The 24,372-nt window shown below is 40.8% G+C and overlaps 1 protein-coding gene across 1 annotated transcript in view; it reads left to right on the forward strand.

Moving 5' to 3' along the window:
* LOC145412131 (m-AAA protease-interacting protein 1, mitochondrial) overlaps positions 1 to 23,642 on the forward strand; it is a 30,423-nt gene extending 6,781 nt beyond the window's left edge. Inside the window, exons 3-7 of the mRNA XM_080282062.1 lie at positions 1,925 to 2,120; positions 5,637 to 5,750; positions 17,323 to 17,398; positions 17,801 to 17,897; positions 23,325 to 23,642. Coding sequence (XP_080138188.1) covers positions 1,925 to 2,120; positions 5,637 to 5,750; positions 17,323 to 17,398; positions 17,801 to 17,897; positions 23,325 to 23,424 — 583 coding nt within the window. The 3' untranslated portion in view covers positions 23,425 to 23,642. The remainder of the gene's footprint in view (positions 1 to 1,924; positions 2,121 to 5,636; positions 5,751 to 17,322; positions 17,399 to 17,800; positions 17,898 to 23,324) is intronic.
* Positions 23,643 to 24,372: the final 730 nt, after the last annotated feature.

Raw genomic sequence — 24,372 nt, forward strand, 5'->3', positions numbered from 1 at the left:
AGAAGAGGATGGATGGAAAGAAGGATGGAGGAGAAGAAAGGGCAGAGACCCGAGAACAGCACTACATCAAGTGAGTGGATGATGAGTGCCCCCACCTACCACAGTTCATTTTATTACAGCTATATTTACCATTGCACATTCGGATCATCCGTTATCCCTAACAGTGGAATTCAGTGCAAGCATTAGTTTATTGTCCAAGTTAAAAGAAAGTTCCTCTGATCCCTCTAATTACAGACTAATAGCCAACACATCGTCTCCTGGTAAAGTATTTAAGATTGTCATTAATAAGCACATTGTTAAACATGTTGAATCCAACAACTTAATTACATGCAGACAGTTTGGTTATTGCCGCAAAAGTTCCACTGCATATATACTGTCTCATTACTCATACTATTCATAAATCACTTGACTAAGATGGAGAAACCCACGCAGCACTCCATTATATTTTTAAAGCTTTTGACAGAGTATGGCACCATTCCCTGTTATCAAAACTCCTATGCTGTGACCTGTCACCTTTTGTTCCACTGATCTCATATCTCAGCAACATAGGGGTTAAAGGTAGATGTATTTTTTCCAATATTCACTCAGTTAATACCAGTATGCCTTGAAGATCAGTCCTAGCTCTAACCCTTATCCTCATTCATAGTAATGATCTATTGTGTGTCACCCATATTTCCATTCACTCACATGCAAATGTTTCTTTACACTTAACCAGCCATTCACAGATTTTGATACCTTTAACTCCCAGCTCAGCACAGCAGTGTTCATTAATCAAGACTAATCTGTGGTCTCTGAATTGGAACAAAAAACATCGTCTCATTTCATGCTAGGTAAACCAAGTATATTTTGTTTACCAATACAGTAGACAGGTATTGTCTGATTCATGTATTATCTTCAGTGCGACCAGTATTCCTATCTCTAAAAGTATTGAAGTTCTTGGTGGTTTCCTTAACCGAACACAGTTGAATCTTTCACATTAGATCGCTTGCTAAAAAGGCCTCGAAAAAGCTTGGATTATTGTACAGGGTCTGTAACTTCCTCACTGATGAGCAGTTAACTACAGTATAATTTACAAGTCATGAGCACCCTCTGCTTGAATATTGCTCACCCATGTGGAGTGGGCATGAAGTTGCACTAAAACAACTGGACAAAATTGAAAGCAAAGCTATAAGAACATTTACCATAATAACCCAGCCGTTACAAATGAACTACCTCCTATACATGGGAAAAGAATATTGCCTCCCTTGTATTACTTTACAAATACTTCAGTGGCAAATGCTTGGATGAAATCGCATCCATTGTTTCACCTTCCCCTGTGCTACACAGACATCTGGTATTGTTCATGACTTGACTGACACACTGTCATATTACAGAACTTGTGCCTATGAGAATTCCTGTATTCCCTGAACTGTTTCTCTTTGGATCTTGCTTACCCAAATCAGCCAACAACAATTGATGTCCAGCAGTTACAGATATTTCATGCTTGGAGGACACTTGTATTCTGGTTTATGAAATTTCCTTTTTATAATGCATGACTGAATGAATGATAAAATGTTTTCCTTCCTCTGCTCATCTTGTGTTTAAAAAAAAAAAAAAAAAAGTATTCAAAGGTTTTCACAGTGCTTACAGTGATAAGTAGATTCTAAATAAGAAAAGGCCTATATTTCAAACAGAATTAATGTAGTGAAGGTGAGACCACTGTACACAAGGGAGATATTTATCAGATGCCCTAGCAACATAAACAAGTATTAATAGAGAGTTTTTAAAAACTAGAAACAATGTGTGTATTCCAGTTGAATGTATTAGCGGTAAAGGACGTTGTCCATGATCAGCCTGAATGTAGCTAATGTTGCTTCTTTTCTTGAGAACTTGAACTTCCATATATGCATTTTGCTATGGCGTACATGGTGTTGGTTTGTTTTAGGTCAGTGCCTCGTAGCCTCCACACAACTTCCCCAGCTCACCAGTTCTCTGGAAACAATCCTCGCCCTGGCAGAATGAAAGTATTTTACATACCTAATCCATTTAAGTGGCTTCATAATCGGATGGAACTTGCTGCATTAAAGAGAGATTGGGACCCTTCCTTTGAAATAGAGTCCTTCAAGTATGGAGCTGTTCAGGTAAGCTGCAGTAGATTTTTGTTTATGGTATGCTCTATGTGTATGGTACTGTAGTGATGAAAAATATTTTACTGCATAGAATATATCTATCTTTGTCTATCTATAGCCTGACACCATAATCCCGTAAGGGGTGGCCATTTGTCTTTGAGTTAGTTGTTTTACAGGGAAAAGCACTAACTCTCTGCCAACCCACTTGTTGACATGTAGGAACCACATGTGAGTTGGTTATTTGGTTACCACCCTGCATTGTAAATGGTTTCCTAGCTTACTGGAAATCATCAGGCTTGTCACTCAGTGTAAGGGCACTGGAAGAGGAAAGCAGAGTAATAAAAGGTGACAAGAAAGATGGTAGAAATAGGAAGGGTGGAGGGCAGACACATAAAAATAATGATAAAGGTGAAGGAGGATGTAGGCAGCGCTACATCAGGTAAGTGGATGGTGGTCACCACCACCAACCACATACAGCATACTGTACATACTTTACATATATAGGCCAGATAACTAATTGATTCATTGTAAGTACTGTACAGCATATTAGTATCAAGTATTGTTCTTGTATGATGATAGCCTATAGGAGTACTGTACGTGTAATCATTGTTTTAGAGTTACAGCGCAGTACTTTAAGAAAAACTACAAAATATTAAATACAGTAGTATCTGACATCCCATTCAGTGCCCAGTTTTAGAAATCATTGTTGTATAATGATTATGGTTTATTATGAACCATACTGTTCTGTACACCTTCACCCCACTGGAGCTGTAGCACATGCTCAGTCACTGTTGCCAGCAGTGAAATTATGATGTGCCATACTATAGCTTACAAAGATTGTATTCCTCTATACATGGCCATGGGCTATGTGAGGATGTAGCACAGCAGCATGTAATAACAGCAATACTGTACCACTGCAGTCATTGGTGGAAACCGTAGAATGTGCCAACTGTAACTTTTATGGTCAGCATTACTGTAATAAGAATTAAGCAAGCTCAAACAGCTTTGGCCATAAACTACAAACTCATTTTACTTAACATTGTTAATGTTTGTATGAATGTCGACATGCATCAGGGGTCATTTTTATGCCCTTTATTGTTCATCATGGTGCTTGAAGCTCTCACATGACTTCAGAACTAGACTTCCATAGGAAGGGTTGTATGTTGATGACTTCATGGTGATTGAGGTGAATGAGAGGGTAGTGGAGGAGAGATTTAGGAAGTGGAGAGATGGAATGGAGTACAAGGATTTAAGAGTAAATTTGGATGAAGCAAAAGTACTGATATTTAGGGCTAGTGGCAGTGCTGTCAGATCAGGAATGTGGCCATATGCAGTTTGCCACATTGGTGTATGAAGCAATTCCATGTTGTGCAATGTTTGTGTTAATGGGTGAATAAGAGATGTTGTAGTACTAGAGGTAAGCTGTGAAATAATGTTGATTTCATGTGTGGAGTGTGCAGGGGAGAACATGCAGAGACAGAGAGGAGGGAAAGGATTGACCTACCTGGAGAGTGAGTGTGTGAAGGAGTTCTTTTATTATGGGGAAATATGTGCTGGAGGTGGGGCTTGAGCTAGATCTGTGTCTGGTGTAAGAAGTGGTTGGAAGAAGTTCAGGGAGCTGTTGCCCCTCCTGACATTGAGAGGACTCTCCCTAAGTGCTAAGGGGTCCTCATATACATCATGTGTTAGCAGTGTAATGTCGTGCAGTAATGAGACCTGGACAGTAAAAGAGGATATGTGTAGGCTCAGACATATAGAGTTGATAATGATCAGATGGATGTGTAGTGCACCCTTGAATGATGGGCTAGGCTAGGGGAGTTACGAGTGCAAATGAGGAGCTGAGTGGAAGAATCGGACTTGAATGTAATAGTGTGACGAGAAGGATTAGTTTGAGATAGTGTGGACATGTGGAGAGGATGGAGGATGACAACTGGATGCAGAGGGTAAGAGATGTGAACGTTGAGGGTAGGATTGCAGGAGGCAGACAAAAAAAGACTTGGGATGAGGTCATACAGTGTGACCCAGAAATATGGGACTGAATACAGTAAAGAGGCTGGGAGAGATTAAGCAGCGTGGAGAGGCACCATTAAGTGACCAAGACTGATGCATGGAGGCATGTTTGTGTCCATATAAAGTACAGCAGCAGTGACACAGTCATGTTATCGATGAAGACAGTTATCACTCACTCTTAAGGTGAGAGGTAGTGGATGGAGGCAGAAATAGGATGGGGGAAATGGGAGGGTGGGGATGGAAGGAAGGTTAGGACTTACCAATAAATTTACTGATGTAAGACCAGTCATGTCATATCCTACAGTCTCTATGAATGGCTAAAGCCTGAAGTTTTTGAGTTACATGGCAACTTGCCTTATCCCCACATGATCCATGGCCATATGTGGAGGAACACAATCTCTGTAGGCTATAGAACATTGAAATATGTTTATGAGGATAATTCTCTGTTCTGTTGCTTCTTTCTTATTGCCCCATCAAGAGCATAGATGCCTGGGGGTAAGCTGCTCAGTCATGGCATTCTAAGGTGAAAGTGGCCAGCTGCTCACTTCTGAGTGGCATTTTGTGGGCCGTAAATCCCAACCATCCCTTAGATTTAAACCCTTATGAGCCACATTCAGTTGCCTTAACCTGCCAGACCACCAGGCATCCATTTGTTGGCTCAGCGGTTACCATTCAGCATATTAAAAGCTTTTTTGAGTTACAGGAAACAAGTTTTCATGTCACTTGGTGTTGTCACATAAAGACAAGACTACATCGTGAGTGGATCGTGTGTACTCCCACATGCCACTACAGCTGAAAAGGCTTCGTGGTTAAATTAATGATGGAATGCTGGCACAGAGAAAGCCAAGCAGATAAATTGAATAACATGTTATGTAAACAACTGTACAGTATATGTAATGAACTGTTCAAATTCAGGAAGGCATTAATATCATCCTACTGGGATAGGTAATGTTCAAGAGAGGGAGAAAAAAAATCAGAAAAAATTATTGTATACTTGGTCTTTTTCTTTGTCACTACCGCTGAATATTGGACAGTTTACAGTGCAGATTACCATAATATGAAGCATTCTTCATCATCTGCTTAATTGTACAACACTGGCCATTTACAAGTTTCATTTTCTGTGGGTGTATCATCCCATCTTGCACTTTACTGATACTGTACACTGTACTAGCACCTAGTACTGTACAGTAAAATCAGAGTCTGTTAGAATTTTTTTCTTTAATGACTGTAAGATAAATTTATTGAGCCATTTTAGGTACAGTACTGTAATTTTTTTTGTATTTAGATGCATTGTTCACAGAATAGAAGATCTAATTAATAGTTCTCCAGTTTCAAGAAAAAAATGATTTTAAAATCAGGGATGTTATGAAGTCTCTTGGGGATCAGTCTTTCCAGCAATGAAGACAAATATCTTAAATTTTTAAGATAATAAATTGCTAGTGATGATTCAGTGTGTTTGCTTAGGTAGGTTCTTTTTTATGCTGTAATTAGTACTCAGTTTAGAAACATTTACTGCAGGCAGTGTGCACAGTAACGGAGCTAGTGAGTCAACGAGAGTGGGGTGAGTTGTGTGGTCTCCTCACTCAGAAGGCCATTGATGAATTACGTTCAACTAGGTGGACATATGACCAGGTAAAGCCTTGCTTCATGAAACAACCTTACAGTATAATACAGTACATAAATTCTGTCCATGAGGTCAAGTTTAAAGGCTGATGTTTAAGAAATGGCTTATATCTACAGTAGTTTTAAGTACCGTACTGTGCCATATTGACCATGCTGTGACTGTCAGAATTTTGCATACATATATTTGATCCATATGACAAGTACCATCAGAGTGTACATAAGAATCAATAGGTTTCCTTACTCCACGTGTTTTGCAAGTTACATTGTTTCTTATTCTGTTCATTTGACACATTCCATACAAATAACTCATGCTCAGTTTCCTCCTTCAGCAGCTTATACCCTAGATATTTCATCATGCCATACCAAAGTCTCATATCCATGTTAACATGAGCATTAACGTATCATGCAGTTCTTTTGCAGCTTTCATACTGAAACCCCTGTTTCATAATCATCAAGCTTTTCGTAACACATCATATACACCATTCTTCCCGGTGCCACTCTAATCCAGTTTATATCTCTCTTTAATCACTAGTAGTTCATACAGAGTCACCTTTCTTTCCATCCACTGTCATATTATTCCTGTTTGCAACTACTTTCAGATCACACTGTTAGGTCATTAATAGACTGAGCTAGTATGCAAAATCCTGTTCAGTTTATATTAGACTGGAGATGCTCCATCCCTCATCGTTAACACCCTTTCCACCCTTCTTTCGTCAGCATGAGTTTAACCTGTCATAACACTGTCCATATACAGTAAAGTCTCATTTATACAGCATCCAATATATCAGAACTTCACCTAATGCAGCTCTTTATTACCATAAGGCAGCATTTTTCTTTATCCATCCATCCATCCATCATTTAATCCAGTGTCGCTGTGTGAGGAGTGTAGAAGCCTTGGGCTAGGCAAGTTGGTCCTGACATTTTAGATGAGAGTGGCCAGCCTCACTCATCCCTGAGTGGCATTACATGAGCAGTAAACCCCAACCACCCCTTGGATATAAATCTGTACAGGCTCAGTCAGATTGGAGCACCATAATTACCCACCAAACCACCAAGTGCCATAATTTGGTTATATGGTTATCACCCAACATAATATTGTAAATGGTTTCCTGGGTTACATTTGACCATTTGTCTTGTCACTCATTGTGGAGACCAGAAGCCAGAATTACATTGAATAAGTGGATGATGGGCATACCCACCTACCACAGCAAAATGAAATAATAAAATAGCATTGTCTTCAGTATTATGAATTATTGATTTAGTCCTCAGTTATTAGAAATGAAAATTAAAATCAGCAAAAAGAGGAAAAAAGTGTTGAATATAGTTGTGGTAAAAAAAGAAAAAAAAAATCAGAAGTTTAATTAAGAAGCTACCATTCAGTGAACTGACAGACAAGAAAACATTGTGGTGCATGCTTCAAGAAAACAAAAACACAGACTTACTTGAATAAGGACAAAACTGATAAAAATACTGATACAGTGATGCATGCCATAAAGTACAAGAGAATAGAACTGTACATTTGTTTGCCTATGAATCATCATATTTTGCATTAAAATATGGTTGCACAGAACAACTTATATAACAGTGTAGAATGAAGTAAATATGTTTATGTGTGTGACATACACCTCAGATTTAGTAATTATGCAGATATGAAGGAGAAGGAATTAACATAATGGAAAATTTGACATTGGTAGAGTTCTAGTCATGCTGTATGAATGAGGTTATACTATACTGTGTACATAGTACTGCATGCTGACTCAAAATCATTATCATGCATCTGAGTTTGTTTCTGCCGACAGTGATGATGCAGTGTCTGTGGTTTCTCATGGCTTTGAGGGATTCAAAGATAAGTTCTTTTTCAAAGAGTTAATTGCTGGTGGTGGAGGCCACTAACTCTCCACCTCCTAGCCTCAGAACCCCTTACTTCAAGCCCATCTCAGGTCTGTCTGTGGTACGTGTTTCTCTCTCATTGTGCCCTTAATCTCTTTCTGTTAACATAGCCATGCTTGTGTATGTTTCTGGTACATACCATAACAGTATTTATACATTTACTTGGTCTGAATTGTCTGAAAAGGGAAAATCTGGGCTTGCACTTGGGTTACCTGGTACCAATTAGATAGTTCTCTGTGTCTTCATTATTGCACAGTTCTGTTATTACATGCCATGTTCAATATCATTTATGTGTGATAACAAAGGGATCAATGTATATTTAAGAGCCATGGTGATTTCACAGTCCCTTTTCTGACACCATCACTAATATTAACCCCTAAACGGCTTTTGGCATTGAGCGACACTTTCCATAAACAGGCCAGTGATGTCAAATTAACGTGAGCTATAGAAAACTGCGAACAATTATGAGAGGGAAACGAAGGTCACTGGTATGATTACCCATCCCTACTCTGCCATCCCCAGCACTCAGGAGGTCATTTTTTATGCACAGTGAATTTTATATCTTCGTGAATCATAATGAATCACAGGATGGGTTTAGGAAGCTGAAAAACACATTTCCAGGTGTGCCAGATGATTCTCTTCACATCTGTAAGAAAAAGAAATTGATTTGAAAACTGAAAAAATGGTCCTGGCACTGGCCAAGGAAGCCTGCAAATTTCTGAACCCATGGCCATTGAGGGGTTAAATTCAGTCACTTAGATATAGATCTATGTATAAGTATGTTATGCTACCATCAGAAAAATCAGCATCTTTCAACAGTTGTCATACCATACATAATCAGCCCTTCTGTAATCCCTCCCTGTTCACCCTGTCACGGGCTCTTTCCCTGATCTATAAATGCTATAAATATCATACCTTCTCGCATGCTTTGTCTGTCTTGCCACATACACTGTTTTAGATCTACACATCCCATTCCATTTGTAAAAAAAAAAAAAAAAAAAAAAAAAAAAAAAAACACCATACACTAGAGATTCAAATACATTCCTTATTTTCTCCTGTAGGTGTTGTTCCTAATATCTTACAGTTTTCAGTAGTATTAGCCCATGATTATTTTTACCCTCACTTTGATTACTGTACCTTTGCATCTGTACAGTCACAGCCTTCTTCCACTCCACCATTACAGCTCCACTCATACAAGCTCTCTGACATATTTCCAACAAACAGTTAATTTCCTCTTCATATACTACAGCTACAGTACACCAGATGCCTAGGTGTTAGGTGGGGGCATCCATGACCCACTTGTCTGATGTCATGCAGCCAGCTTCTTCCTTCATGTTTATCATTCTTTTTCTGTGTCAGTCTTCTTCTCCTCCTATTGCTGTCATTCATGTGGTCACTCATTATTATTGTTCCTTTTACTTCAGGTGGCTCTACACAGTGGCAATCAAATTGTTTTTTGTAACTAAAGGATCCACTTTCAACACTGGGTGGTAACCATATAGGCAGTTATTGAGGTGACATGGAGCCTACTGTAGTGCCTCTTTTAACTGGGTAGAGAGACACACATGCAGTGTTCACCCAGGAACCAAACCTCCACACTCCTCCCTGCACCTCGCCCTTGCGAGGCTTTATCAACTGCATGGAAACTTTGATTCATTGCATGGAATGGCCCTGCTGGGGCAGTTGCTTGACTGTGGGTGATGGGTGTGTTTGATCAGACAGACTGGGGTAGCACAACAACAACACCTGATGCCTCTCTGTTAATCAGACTCATCACAGTATTCTTCTTTTCTATCAGTGTCACATTCTCAGCCATCACATGCTTTCTCTGCAAATCATAAATATTAATCATATTTAACATCTCACAGTTCTTATTATTCCCATTCATCAGCTGTTCAAAATGTTTTTTCTATCAGGTCTGTATTTAGTTTCCATCCATCCATCCATCATCCAATCCTACCTTGTCCCATGAGGAACATAGGAACCTGGGGCTAGGCATGTTGGTCCTGACATTTAAGATGAGAGTGACCAGCCTCACTCATCCCTGAATGGCATTGTGTGAGCAATAACCCCAACCACTCCTTGGATATAAACCTTCACTGGCTCAATCTGATTGGAGTGCTGTAATTACGCACTAAACCACCAGCCGCCATAATTTGGTTGTATGGTTACCACCAAGCATAGTAAATGGTTTCCTGGTGTACAGGAGACCATTTGGCATGTCACTAAGTGTAGAGTCACCCATAGACAAAAGGAGCAGGAAAGAATGAAGGAAGAAAAAGGGAGAGTGTAAAGTCACCTGTAGGCAGAAGGATGAGGCAAAAATGAAGTGAAGAAAGACAGAAGAGGAAGGATGGAAGGAAAGGAGGGAGGAGAGGAAAGGGCAGACACCCGAGAGCAGCACTACATCGAGTGAGTGGATGGTGAGCACCCCCACCTGCCACAGTGTATTTAGTTTGCATTTGCTTATATTCTTCCACTCTCATGCCTTATAATGTTTTCACACTTTTTCACCATCATTCCTACATTTTGGTATTCCTATGGAGTAGTTTTCATTCTTTTTTCTTGCATGATTACTTTTTCCATTTTCACTCAGCTTTCTTTGGCTCTTTTTCATGTGTTTCTTGTTTTGGTATGCTTTTTTTCTTTCAATAGAACTCCATTCTTGCATTCACCCAGATAACTTTTTCTACTACTGTAGTAACTTTTTTAACCTCCGCAGTCTCCTAGGCTGAACCTTCTTGCGGTAGATCTTGTGCATTCCTAACCAAACACCGATATTCCTTAAATGCACCCCACAAGTACAGTGTTCCAAATCTATTTGATCCCAGATCGTTGACCATAACTCCTCTTCCATCGTAAGCACACATTCATCTATCATGCTCTACAGTATTTCTCAGCTTCTCCATGTTCATTATATCACCCATAGTACTCCTCTTGCTCCTTATCATGTAGACTCCTATCAGTTTTCCTTTGTGTACCAGTATATGGTGAAATAAACCTCCACACTATTTTCTTACTACCCTCATGCCAACAGCATTCCCATGCATCACTCTCTCCACAATTAAGTAATCAGTCAAGCTCCTATCAACATGCTTCCAAGTTTCTCCATACCATTCATTTTTGTGTTTCATTGTGATTGAAATATGAAATACTAATACATAACTTTCTTTCCTGAAACATGTCCATCAGTCATTGTGCACTCTAGAATGGCCCACTGTATAATTCACATGGCCATTGTCAGCTTACCCATTCAGGTCTTCCATCACATGCACCAGCTAAAATTCTGTACATTTGCCATGTCAAGAGATGTGCCGATAGTATTGGTATCAGTATCAATAGTATCACTCATTTTTTGAGTATCGGTACTGGTACTGGTGAAAATATCGCCAGTACTTAGTGGTAGGTGGGGACGCTCACCATCCACTCACTCAATGTAGTACTGCTCTCGGGTGTCTGCCTTTTTCTCTCTCCCATCCTTCTTACCTTCCATCCTCTTCCGTCTTTCTTTACTTCATTCTTTCCTTGTCCTTCTGCCCACGGGTGACTTTACACTCCCTCTTCTGTCTTTCTTTCGTTCATTCTTTCCTCTTCCTTCTGCCTATGGGTGACTCTACACTGAGTGACAAGCCAAATGGTTTCCTGTATACCAGGAAACCATTTACTATGCTGGGTGGTAACCATATACCCAAATTTTGGCATCTGGTGGTTTAGTGGGTAATTATTGTGCTCCAGTCGGATTGAGCCAGTGAAGGTTTATATCCAAGGGATGGTTGGGGTTGATTGCTCATGCAGTGTTACACAGGGATGAGTGAGGCTGGTCTCTCTCATCTTAAATATCGGGACCAACTGCATAGCCCCGGGCTCATTCGCTCCTCATGGAGCAATGTAGGATTGGATGAATGAATACTCCGATACTTTAAATAATATGTATACTCCAGTACAAATATAATATAATTGGCAGATTTGCATGGCCATGTGGAATGTGAGAGGTGTGAATGAGAAGAGCAAGAGGGTGGAAGTGGTGAATGTGTTCAGGAGTGCGAGATATGCCATGATGGCATTGTGTGAAACAAAGATGAAAGGGTGTGAAGTGGAGGAGTGGGAGGGTGAGAAATGTGTAAGACCGGGCATGAAAGGGCGAGGAAGATGCAAGGAAGGAGTTGCTTTGTTGATGAATGAGGTGTGGCAGAGTGGAATGAGAGATGACAAATGTGTCAGCATGAGATGTATGTATGTCAAGTTCAAGTTTGAAAAGGTGAAAGTGGCAGTAATTGTAGTGTATGCATCGTGTGATAACAGAAGTGAGAGAGAGAAAGGCAGGTTTTAGGATGAGCTGGAGGAAGCAGTGGGAGATATGCCCAGGAGCTATAAAGTGATCATAATGGGCGATATGAATGGAAGAGTAGACTCTGGTCCTGAGGATGACATAATGGGTTGTATTGGAGTACCCAGAGAAAATGATAATAGGAAGCGAATGAAGGATATGTGTCAGGAAAGGAGGTTGTGCATTTATAACTCATATTTCAGACACAAAGATGCACATAAATATACATGGTAGAGAGGGAATGAGGATCGTGTTGAAAGAAGCCTGACTGTTTATGTGCTCATAGAGAGGTCGATGCTGTGAATGGCTGCTGATACGAGGCCTGTGAGAGGATGATGTAGAGGTCTGTCAGATCATATGATTGTAGTATGCAAGATCAAGCTGAGTGGAGTGAAGTGGACCAGGAGAGAGAGGAGCAGTCAGGGAGAAAGACTGAAAGTCGAGAAGCAGAGGATCAAAGAAATGGCAGCTGAACACAGGACCAAAGTAGGGGAGGAGTTGGAGTCAATGAAGTGGAATGAAATGGATCTGGACAGCCTGTGGAATGCACATAGGGATTGCTTAGTTAGGAATGCTATAGTGGTGTGTGGTGTGACAAGAGTGACAACAGTGAAGTAAGGTACGGCATGGTGGGTGAAGAGGTTAAGAGAGCACTGGAGGAAAAGAGGATTAAGTGGCTAGAGTGGTTGCAGGACAGGAGTTCAATTTAAATAAGAACTGAATATACAGTATGACCTCACTATAACGGACTAATTGAGGCCCAAGCCATTCCGATAATTGAAAAATTCCAATAAATGAAACATCCAGACGTCCCCCTGCTAACCCGGACATTTTCCGATATATCAGACATTAGTCCAGATTGCATGAACGATTTTTAAACTTTTGACTATGGTTGTGGTACTGTACTGTGTTATAACTTCACTACATTAATCAAATGGTATAATATGAGGTGCTCCGAGCCAGAGGGGGCGACCGTGCATTGTGCTTATTTGCTTTGACATCTAATTACCAAACTGTAATATTCTTTAAACATGTGATGTTTACCACCATTTTAATCGTCTTGGCTAGCACTTTCAAGCTAAACAGTAAAATGTATGTAAGTATAATTTTACCACTGTATAATTAGCCGTGTCAAAGTTTAACAACTAATTACCGAAAATAAGCAAAATGCACAGTCGCCTCTCTGGCTTGGAGCGCCTCATATAATACTGTACTGTACACTGATAAATGTCTCATTTACCTTATTGTGGTGAACATAGCTGAAGTGGTCAGGCAGTCCGGACCACTTCTGGCTTTACCAGACTTTTTCCAATATACAGTATAGGAATTTAGTCTGGTAGCTCCTCGAGTCCGATAAAAGCAAATTCCATTGTATTGAAGTCTGTTATATTGAGGTTTTACTGTACTGAGAGCAAGAAGCACGTAAAGAGACTAATGAAGAGGAAAAATAAGGTAAATGATGATCTAGGAAGAAAAATGAATGCCAATTACTGTGAAAATAGGAAGTTATTCTGGAAAAAGATGCGGAAATGAGAGAGAACAGACGCCGTTATAAACATGACAAGTGCTCGTGGGCCCTTCAGGCCCCTTGCACTTGCTCCTGCGGAGGGCTCTCACATTTAGTTCTAGTGTAACATTGTCACTTGGATTTTTTGCAGCTAACCAATTGATCGTGTTATTTGCAGCTTCGGGAATGGAACCCAAGTTGTCAGAACACAAGTCCAAAGTACACACACAGACACATGGCTACTGCTACAGTTGATTTTAGTTCTACCTCTGGGCAAAAAATTCTACAGAGATCCTATGCCGGGCTTCGGGATCAGTGTTTTTCGGTCAAAATGTGATCACTGATTAAATATAGTAAAAGTTTTTCAGTCGTGATGGAACCAAGTTTTTCACATCAGCGATTTTTTTGCTATTTTTGTGCCAATTTTAATGCGATTTGAATGTGTAGTTTCGTCTGCCGAAAATACACACACACACACACACACACACACACACACACAGCTAGTGCTATAGTATATTAGTTTGGTTTTGGGGGTGTGCAGAGAAGGAATGCAGTGCCAGGAAACATGAAACTCGTACAGGTGAAGAACACTGTGAAGCAGGTGAAAAATGAGAAAGCAGCTGGGGTTGAGGTGTATGCAGAGATGATTAAGTGTAGTGGAGAGAGCAGAATGAAGTGCTTGCTGCAGATATGTAAGAAGGCATGGATGAATGAAACTGTGCCAGCAGAGTGAAAAAATGCTGTGATTGTACCCCTGTACAAAAATAAAGGTGAGCGAAATGAGTGCAGGAATTGTCATGGCATAAGTTTATTGAGTGTTGTAGGGAAGTTATTTGGAAGAATTATTATAGAAAAAGTAAGAGAGATATCAGAAGTCCCAGTGAGTGATGAAAGAGGTGGCAGAGGATGTGTGGATCAAATATTTGCAGTGGGACAGATAGTGGAAAAGGCTTGAGAGAAGGACTGTAAGGTGTTTATGCCATTTAAGGATCTGGAAAAAGCATACAATAAAGTGGACAGAGAAGGACTGTGGAAGGTTTTCTGCATGTATGGTGTAGATGGTAAGCTGCTAGGTACTGTCAAGAGGTTTTATGCTGATAATGAGGCATGTGTAAGGGTAAATGGGCATCCAAGTAAATGGTTCACGATTGGTGTGGGCATGCGACAAGGTTGTGTGAAGTCCCCATGGTTGTTCAGTATATATATAGATGGGGTGATGAGAGAAGTAAAAGCATGAGTAATGGAGAGAGGGTTGGCGTTGGTAAGGAATGGTGATGGATGGAATATCTCAAATTTGTTGTATGCTGATGGTGCAGTGGTGCTTGCAAATACTGAACAAGAACTTGGTAGACTAGTGCAGAGTTTTGTAGATGTCTGTGAGCATCATGCTTTGAGAATAAATGTAGAAAGGAGTAAAGTGATGGTAATCAAGAGAGAAGGTGACTCCCAGTGTGATGGTACAGTGAATGGAAAGACTGGAATTGGTGAGAGAGTTCAAATACCTGGGTACAGTGATAGAAAGAGAGGAAAATGTGCAAAAGAAATGGAAAGTAGAGTGACACAAGAAAGAAAAGTAGCTGGTGCCATGAAGGCCTTGATAAGAAACAGAGGCAGCTGCACGAGGCTTACATGAAGGAGTGTTAGTGCCAGCTTTAACTTATGAGTCTGAGACTACGGTGTGGCATGAAAATGAAAAATCAAGGGTGAGAGCAGTGGAGATGGGACTGCTAAGGAATGTATGTGGAGTACAGAGAGTGGATAGGATTCGAAATAATGTGATTCGTGAAAGCTGCAGAGTGAGGAAGTCTGTGGACACCAGAATCGAAGAGAGTGTACTGAGATGGTATGGTCATGTGAAGAAAATGGATAACAATAGAGTAGTGAAAAAGGTATATCTGAGTGAATTTGACTGAGGGAGGAGGCGAGGTAGGCCAAGGAGAAGGTGGAGGGATATGGTGGATGAGTGTTTGAGGAAGAGAGGTTTGGAAGTCAGTGAGGCTAGGGGACTGACAAGAGATTGAGCTAGCTGGAGGAATGTTGTGAGAAGAAGCGCATGATGAGGGATTTGGCGTCCCTTTTTAATGTGACATCATTCGGATTGATTCATTTGGATAGGTTTATGTGAAGCTACAGAATGTGGTGAAAGTTTTTTGGAGTATCATATAGAGCCAAGATTCCGGGAGCTTGAATGATGAGTGAATGGAAGCGTGGCCCATTGGCTTGGGCAAACTTGGGCTGTCTGGACATTGCCACTCCTCAGCCTGCCCTAAGGTGGGAAAGGAGGTCCGGATGATGATGATGATGATGATGGTAATGATGCAATATAGTAGTATTAATATATACTGTAATATAATAGTAAATTATGTTAATTATTATTTAGTTATATCAGATGTATAATATACTATAGTGGGATCTCGATTTTAGCAGCACGCAGGCTCATTTAATCGTAGTTTTGCTACTTTTAGCGACTGTTGATGCTTCTTTTCATCAAGCTAATCTGGCATCCCTGCTCCACAAGTACTGTCTGTGTTAGTTGACTGCACCAGCCCAAGAGTGCAGTTAGTCATTTCTTATCATGGCTTTTGGTCAGAGAAGTAGAAGTACAGTAAAAGCTTGATATAACGGAATAATTCAACCAACCCCTATTCCGTTTTATCAAATATTCCGCTTTTTCAAGCTTCCGTTCCAAAACCATAGATGGAACTGAATTTTCCGGAAATTTGCGATTTTTCCAATATTTCTTCCCTAACTCGTGACCTGAAGCCTATACACAGTTGCTACTAAGTAGCTTCTTTTGCAACACACACATATGCTGCCTATGCTAGTCATAATGAGACGCACAGAGCAGTCAGAACCCACAATAATAACGTTTTTTTTCCATTATGGAAACCCGACGCCTTGCGACAGAACGGAAAACTTCCAGTATGTTGTGAGTACCTCATGGGAAAAAGGCGTTCCATTCTCTCATGCTTCTGTTTTATGCAGCGTTCATTATATCAAGCTTTTACTGTACATCCCCTCTCATCTGGAAGTACAGGACAGTATGGTACTTTGACATAGATGAAAATGACGAGTCTAAAGTAGTCTGCAAGGAATGCAAGGACTTACTGTCATGTGGAGGAAAAAAGGGGAAATCTTTCAATACAGCAAATCTTAAAAAATATTCAGTATCAGCTGTTGGTTAGTATCGGAGTACTGTATCAGTATCGGTTGAACAGTGGGTATTGGTATTAGTATCAGCTAACGTCTTGGTATCGGCACCTCTCTGGTCATGTCATTCCATCTAGTTGGTCTCAAAACTTGCCCTCCTCAGCCACACCTCGTCATTTCAAAGTGCATAATTATGCAATAATCAGGGTGATTCACTGTCTTAAGTTACAGCTTGACTTACTTATATTGACTATTATTGTTCTATTGTACTGTAAATTCTCCATTTAATGCACTAATTCAGCCACTACCCTGTGCATCAAATTAAGTATTCCATTAAATTGAGAGGATCCCTCTTTAAGGCATTCTCGTCCCGTAGTTTGTGTATTTTTGTCACTAAATTGTTTATGGGATCACATGAGACAGTGGAATATCCTCCTCTACCCAATATAATCTTAGTACAACATTTATATTGATATACTGCACAGGCCATGTAACAAAGTGACAGAGATTAATGCACACGTAGTGTGATTTAATGGAAGTTATCTATGGTTTGGTTGCTATGCTGTACTAAAACTGGGTAGTGATAACAGACAAGATTTTGTATGCCAGTTTGGTTTGCCAAATTGGAGTGCATTAAATTGGGGATTTACTGTATCATGTATCCCATGAAAGATTTATCTGTACATGTCATGAAACTCTCATTTCAGAGTCACAACTTAATATTGTCTCCAGATAATGTTCAGGTGGTACTTATCAGCACTGTCAACCTCCAGAGTATTGTAGGTATGTTTTTTTTTTTTTTTTTTTTTTTTTTTTTTTACCGTCTTCTTAATCTAATGTTTGATACCCATTTCCAAAGGTCATCCAGGATGCTTTTGATTAAAACATTTCCAGGCCTGGAATATACATTCCAGTAACTAGAATTAGTACTCTGTCCTCTGTAATTTGACCTAAACATTGCTATCCCTATGTCTTAAATACTGAGCTGTAGATTATTATTAGAATACAGTCCTATAGTCACAAAAAGTGTTTATGAAAGGGATATAGAACTAATACTTTTTTAGCCATTGAGCTAAAGGAAATAAGCTGCAAAAAGATATGATTATCATCTAGATTAAGGCGGACAAACGAAAGTAAAATATTCCAGTGTGAGGAAAGATGATATTTGGTTGAATTTCTTTTCAGACAGGAAGTATTGTGACATTGACGTGGTTGTGATTGGGACACGAATACCTTATTGTCTAGAGAAACATTCTGTGGTAATGGTGGAATACTTTGCCAGGTAAATGCCTCTCCTTGGACACATAGTACTGTACTTTACTGTACACTTTTCCATGTAACTTTATTTATTTATATGTTTATTTATTTGTTGTAGGTAGGTGGGGGCACCCACCATCCACTCACTCAATGTAGTGCTGCTCTTGGGTGTCTGCCGTGTCCTCTCCTCCATCCTTGTTTCCTCTCATCTTCTTGTGTCTTTTTTTTCCTTCATTCAATTCTCTTCCTTCTGCCTACGGCTGACTTTACACTCCCTCTTCTGTCTTTCATTCCTTCATTCTTTCCTCTCCCTTCTGCCTGTGGGTGGCTCTACACTGAGTGACAAGCCAAATGGTTTCCCATACACCAGGAAACCATTTACTGCGCTGGGTGGTAACCATATAACCAAATTTTGGCCCCTGGTGGTTTAGTGGGTAATTATTGTGCTCCAGTCGGATTGAACCGGTGAAGGTTTATATCTAAGGGGTGATTGGGGTTTATTGCTTATGTAATGCCACTCAGGGATGAGTGAGGCTGGTCACTCTCATCTTAACCCGCCTCGTCCCGTCGACGTATGGGTATGTTGCAACGATTTGCATTTGCCAGTACCGGCATCGTACCGGTACGTCGTGCAATTGCAAAGTGCATAATATCGACAATTTTCAAATTTCGCGCTTGATTTGCGGTATGTATCCTCGCATGACCTTCCCCTACCTGCCTTCAGGCGGGGACACTCGGCGACCCCGCGCGACCCTCGCTAACCCGCCACTCGTCCACTCACCTGGTAGCAACGGTCCTGCTCAGACATGGCTAAGAGAGGTCTCTCAGAGGGCGAAATTCAAGCCGCCCTGGACGCCTTTACAGGCGACAGTGATTCCCCACTGGATGATGAGGTTGTGGATAAAGATTATGTGCAGCCAGAGGAGGAAGAAACCACCAGCAGTGATGAAGAAGTTCCGTCTCCCAGGAAGCGGCAGTACGTGACTTACTGTGCTGCTAGAGAGGGGCAGCCGGCCAAGAAACCACGTGGAACATCCTATGCCTATCCCCAACGTGATTTGGAACCAGATTTCGATGACGAGGACGGAGTTGTGGGACGTGCTGCCACGTGGTATGGACGTGAGGTAATCACTCATCGTGGCCCAGAGCGCACACCACGTCGGACGAGCAGGTATGGGCCTAGTATTTTGTTTGGGGAGTAAGTGCCGTGGAGGGAGTGGGGAATGAAAGGGAAAGTGCAGGGAGGATTAGGGAAAGTGAGAGTGACGTGAGTGAGTCATTGCTCTCCCTAGGTGGTGTAAGGTGGCGTAGTGTATCATGTGGGCGAGTGCGGGTGCGTTCAGTATCACGTGGGGTTGTGATGGAGGGGGAAAGTGTTGAGGAACCACTCCCAAGCACGTCTTATGCTCTCCAATATCCCCTAACACGTGGTCGAGCTAGGGTGCGTGAGAAAGCACGTGGTGTTGTCATGGTGGGGGAAGGTGGGGAGGAACCACTCCCCAGCACGTCTTATGCTCCCCAATATTCCACTACTTCATCCCCACAGCTCCCTAATGTTCCTCAAGGCCATAAGGGTAAGGGAAAGGGAAAGGGTAAAGGCAGAGGGAAGAGGAGTGACAGTGGGGGAAGCCCTCCACACTCCTTCTCCCCCACCTCCCCCACCAGGATCTCCTCCCCACCCAGACGAAGGCGGTGATGGGGACGAGGGATTTGTGGGATGGAATTGGGAGGATGGGAGTGATTTTTCTCCCCTCATTCACCCCTTCACTAAGCAGGGGCGCTCTGGCTGCATTGCTCCCGGAATTCACCGTAATTCCACCAGGTTGGATTTTTTCCACCTGTTTTTTAGTGAGGCATTCATGGAGCAGATTGTATACCAAACCAACCTTTTTGCAAGCACCCAGCGCCTTGAGAGTGAAAGATTGGGAACAAGGAGTAGGCATTCTATCATATATGATTACCCAGTCTCCCTTTCAGAAATGTTCCTATTTTTTGCCCTGGTCCTTTTGATGGGTATTATACGAAAGAACAGAATTCCTGCTTACTGGACAAGGGACCCTGTTATGTTTACCCCAATATTTGGGCAAGTGATGAGCCGTAATCGGTTTCAACAAATTCTAAGTCGCTTCCATTTCTATGATGCTCATGATCCTGCAGATGCGAACGACACTGATAAAATGAGGCGAATTAGGTTGGTCTTTGATCACCTGAGGCAAACCTTTCGTTCGTCATTCTATCCCTATAGAGACCTCGTCATAGACAAGAGTCTCGTGTTGTGGAGAGGTAATATTTCATTTAGGCAGTATATACCCAGCTAAAGGCACCATTTTGGGTTCAAGGTCTTTGTTATGTGTGACTGTAGGACTGGGTACGTGCAAGACATAGTCTTGTACACCGGTGCACAGACAGACATAATAGAAGATCGACATATTGGACTGTCGGGAGCAGTGGTAAAGACGATGATAGAAGACTACCTTCATCGTGGTCACCTCCTCTACCTGGACAACTGGTACACTAGCCCTCTTCTCGCTCGTTATCTTCACACGCATGAAACGGGAGTCTGTGGAACCGTGAAGGTGAACCGGCGTCAAATGGCCAAGATAGGGCGGAAACTTGCAAGGAATGAGGTTGTCTTCTTCAAAGCCAACAACATCCTTGCAACCGTGTGGAACCACAATAGAGAAGTAAGCCTCTTGTCAACGGTTCACCGCCCCTTGATGCACCATACTGATTCCATAGATTACCGTAGCGAGAACAGGCGTCACATTTGGAAACCTGAGTGTGTCATGGACTATAACATAAACATGTGCCTGGTGGACCAGTCAGACTCCATGATATCGATGGTAGAGTGTACCAGGACCATGATGAAGTGGTATAAGAAACTGTTCTTTCACTTGCTAGACATCACTGCTCTGAATTGCCACCACCTTCACGCCATGACAACAGGAGTTCAGGAAACCTTTGAAGGGTTTGTGAGGGAGCTCACAAGAGAGATGTTTGCACGTTATGCTGTAGAAAGGCTCCAACATCGCACCCACACTGCCCCTATTGCCCAAACTCCCCAGAGAATATCTGGCCGCCATTTCCCCACTCCTATCCCTCCCCAACCAAATAGACCTAGGCCCCAACGCAGGTGTCACGTGTGTAGCAATTCCCGGGTGAGACTTACGACACAAAGGAAGGACACCCGCTATGAGTGCGTTGAGTGTGACGTGGGTCTCTGTATTCACCCATGTTTCAGCGAATATCACACGTTGATGCAATTCTGATATGCTGTGAATGCGACAGGACACTGAAACTATGAAGTAAATGCGACAAACGGACGCTCAGTGAAATTATCAGTCATGTTGATCTCCAAATATTAGTATAAAGTGCATACGGGTATAACATAAGTGCAGAAATTGCATGTAAGTGTATAAATATGCTGTAAGTGGAAACATACATAGCGAGGGTTTTATGATGCGATATTCTGTCGCTCAGTGCAATAAATACGGCCCGTAATTATGTAATTATTATTATGGGAAATGCTTACGGGTATAAGTTCAAATTATTGTAAGTGCTGAAATATATTCTAAGTCAAATATTCATAGCGTGTGTATAGAGATGCGATATCCTAACGTTCAGTTGAATGAATAAGGCCCGTAATAATGAAAATAGAAGTCAACAAGTGGGAAAGTGTGTAATATATGTGAAGAATTAGTATATAAGTGTTCGAGTATTATGTTGGTCGAAACATTCATTGCGAGGGTATTTTCATGCGATATTCTGACGCTCACTTGAATAAATAATGCAGGTAAGTATGTACAGTGCAGTATAGGGGTGTAAACGTGTGTAATGTAAGTGGGAAAGTATAATTGGAGTGAAAAAATAAAGTAGAAGATGAAACACGAGTGTTTGAGATTGTGGTTGCTACATGAATATGCGCTAGCATATCGCTAAATGCCCTCGTAATGAATGTAAATAATTGAAAACATTTACAGTGGTGGAGGAAAGGTTCTATGTAAAGGGAAAAATAATAGGAAAATGGTAAAACAATTGGGTATGTTGAAATACGAGTCATAGTGAGTGCGCTTACTAAGCTGATGTTCGCTAAACTTATGCTGCATGTCATCATAATGAATGAAAACATCTGAAAACACTTACAAACAGTAGAAATTGGTAAAATGTCATTGAAACAGAAGTGTACAAGTAGAAAAAATGATATGTTGACTGATACAAGAAACTTAGCATATAGCATGTTACGACTCGGACCTAACTCGCTATGCTCGCGCGATGGTACAATGCTTATTTTTCATATATATGTGTCTGAAATCCATTATATTGGTATTGTTATTGTTCATTAGTTCAAATTCAATAAATATAGAGGTGTTGTGTGTTGTTTCTCCCAGTATTCTGTACCATAGAAAACGTGAGCGCCTGACACGCGAGGGACCTCACCTGTTCCGACCACTTATAGACCACGGTAAGCCCTTTCTAGGTGATTTTCCTTCGTTTCTCAACCTAAGCGGAATTTTGAGCCCCCCCCCCAAAAAAAAAATCCAAAAAGGCTCGGGACTGGGGGATGTCGGAGGTGCGGAAAACCTCGGGACGTGACGGGTTAAATGTCAGGACCAACTGCCTAGCCCCGGGCTTCTACGCTCCTCATGGGGCAACGTAGGATTGGATGAAGGATGGATGGATTATTTATTTGTTTATTTTGCCTCTCTTGATGCATAGTACACTGTATAGTATATAATTTACCCAGTAATTAGCCACTTTGCTCTTGAATCAGGGTAACATCCTTTTTAGGTTATTCATGATGTTACCAGATGATTTTATTCATCGTAAAAGGCCTCATATGCTGAGAGAATATTAAGGCTGTATTAATCCCTCCAGTTCAAAAAGTTTATCATAAGCTGAATATAGCTGTAAGGAGATTCCAAGAATAAAAAAAAAATAAAAAAGCCCTAGGCTAATTGACTTGAGATTTTTATGGTAACTATTGTGTTATACATAGTTAATTAAAATACAGTATGTTTATTGCAGTTGAGGACATAAATGCCAGAAGCATATTCTGGATGAGGGCAAAGTCTTGGAAGTGTCTCCACATCACAAGAGTATTCAATGTTTTCATTATCTTTGCACAGTAACTTAATGAGAGAATGAACTTGTGATTCACCTAACTTTTTGGTATTGAGTCAGCTTTGTGTTGACTAAAATATGTACTTTACCATACAGTAATTGCAAAATATGTAAAACAAGTATCACGAAGCTGGAAGAGGTGAGTGTAAAAAGTTCATTTTTGTTCATTTATTTTGTTATTTTATTTTCATTCTTGCCACCACCAGATGGTTTTATGTAGGTTTGGGGAGATATATATTAGTGAAGGGTTTAGTATAGTGTGCTCTGTTTCTATAGCTCTGAACAATTTTCATATTGAGTACATTATATGGTATATTCTTGCTTCCAACAGATTTCATCGTGAGTACACAGACTATAAACTGCCAGACTGGACCATTACCCTGTTTAAACTTCAGAACTTTCAAGCCGTGTTAAGGAAGAATGATACCTAACATTTAGAAATATCAAGCTGTATCAAGGAGTAAATGGTACTGAAGCTGCTATAAAACAAGCCATCCTTCGGCAGAATAAATATCATTGGTAGCATAAAAAACTTTGCCAAAGATGCAGTGTTCCATGTATCCAGAACAGTGTCTCACTATACAGCTCAGCCCAGTTTCTGCAGGCCTGACTGATCACAGCAGGTAATACAGATCATAGGCAAGACTCTGGTTGAACTCTGATGAAGACTATAACAAATGGTCACAGTTATGGACATGGAAGAGAGAGGTGTTAATGCAGTGGGCATAACATTCATTACTTTCATAAAGAGGAAGAAGCTGCTAGGAGGAGGAGGAGGGATTTTCTATCAATAAAGAAAACTTCTGATTCTCTGGACCAAGATTATTCTGAAAATTTCTTATTGCATGTCAAATAGTCTCCATTGTACAGTTGCCAGGACTGATAGCTGGTACAGTGGGTGGCATATATTGGTAGATGTGGCATTGATATGCTTGTTTGCATTGTAGCTTTAAGTTAAAATGAAGGGGATGCCAAAACCACATATAAAATAATTGGGGTTATAAGTTTGTTTATGCATATTACATCTGTGCCAAATTACCTACGATACTCATAATGTACTTTAGATAGATATGTCAAGTAAATGTATTAATGAATGTCCATTAGTCGATCCTCAGATGGAAAGGAGACTTTATTTGAACTTTTTGAACTCTGATTCCTTTCCTGAGATTTACATACAAGGTCTGTTCAGAGTGTATCCGACCTTAGGCTCTAAAAAAAAAAAAAATAGCTAACCTCTTGACTAAGGACACTAATCCCCCTCAAAGTAGGCCCCTTCTGACTTGATACACATAGCCCAGCATTCTGTGCACTGCCTGAAACATTTTGCAAAGTCAGTTTTTGGTATCTCCTGCAGGTGCTTCATCATATTTGTCAAGATC

Source organism: Coenobita brevimanus, chromosome 92 (genome assembly GCF_032717465.1).
Source record: "Coenobita brevimanus isolate Jiangsu-jjx chromosome 92, ASM3271746v2, whole genome shotgun sequence".
Classification (NCBI taxonomy): Eukaryota; Metazoa; Arthropoda; class Malacostraca; order Decapoda; family Coenobitidae; genus Coenobita; species Coenobita brevimanus.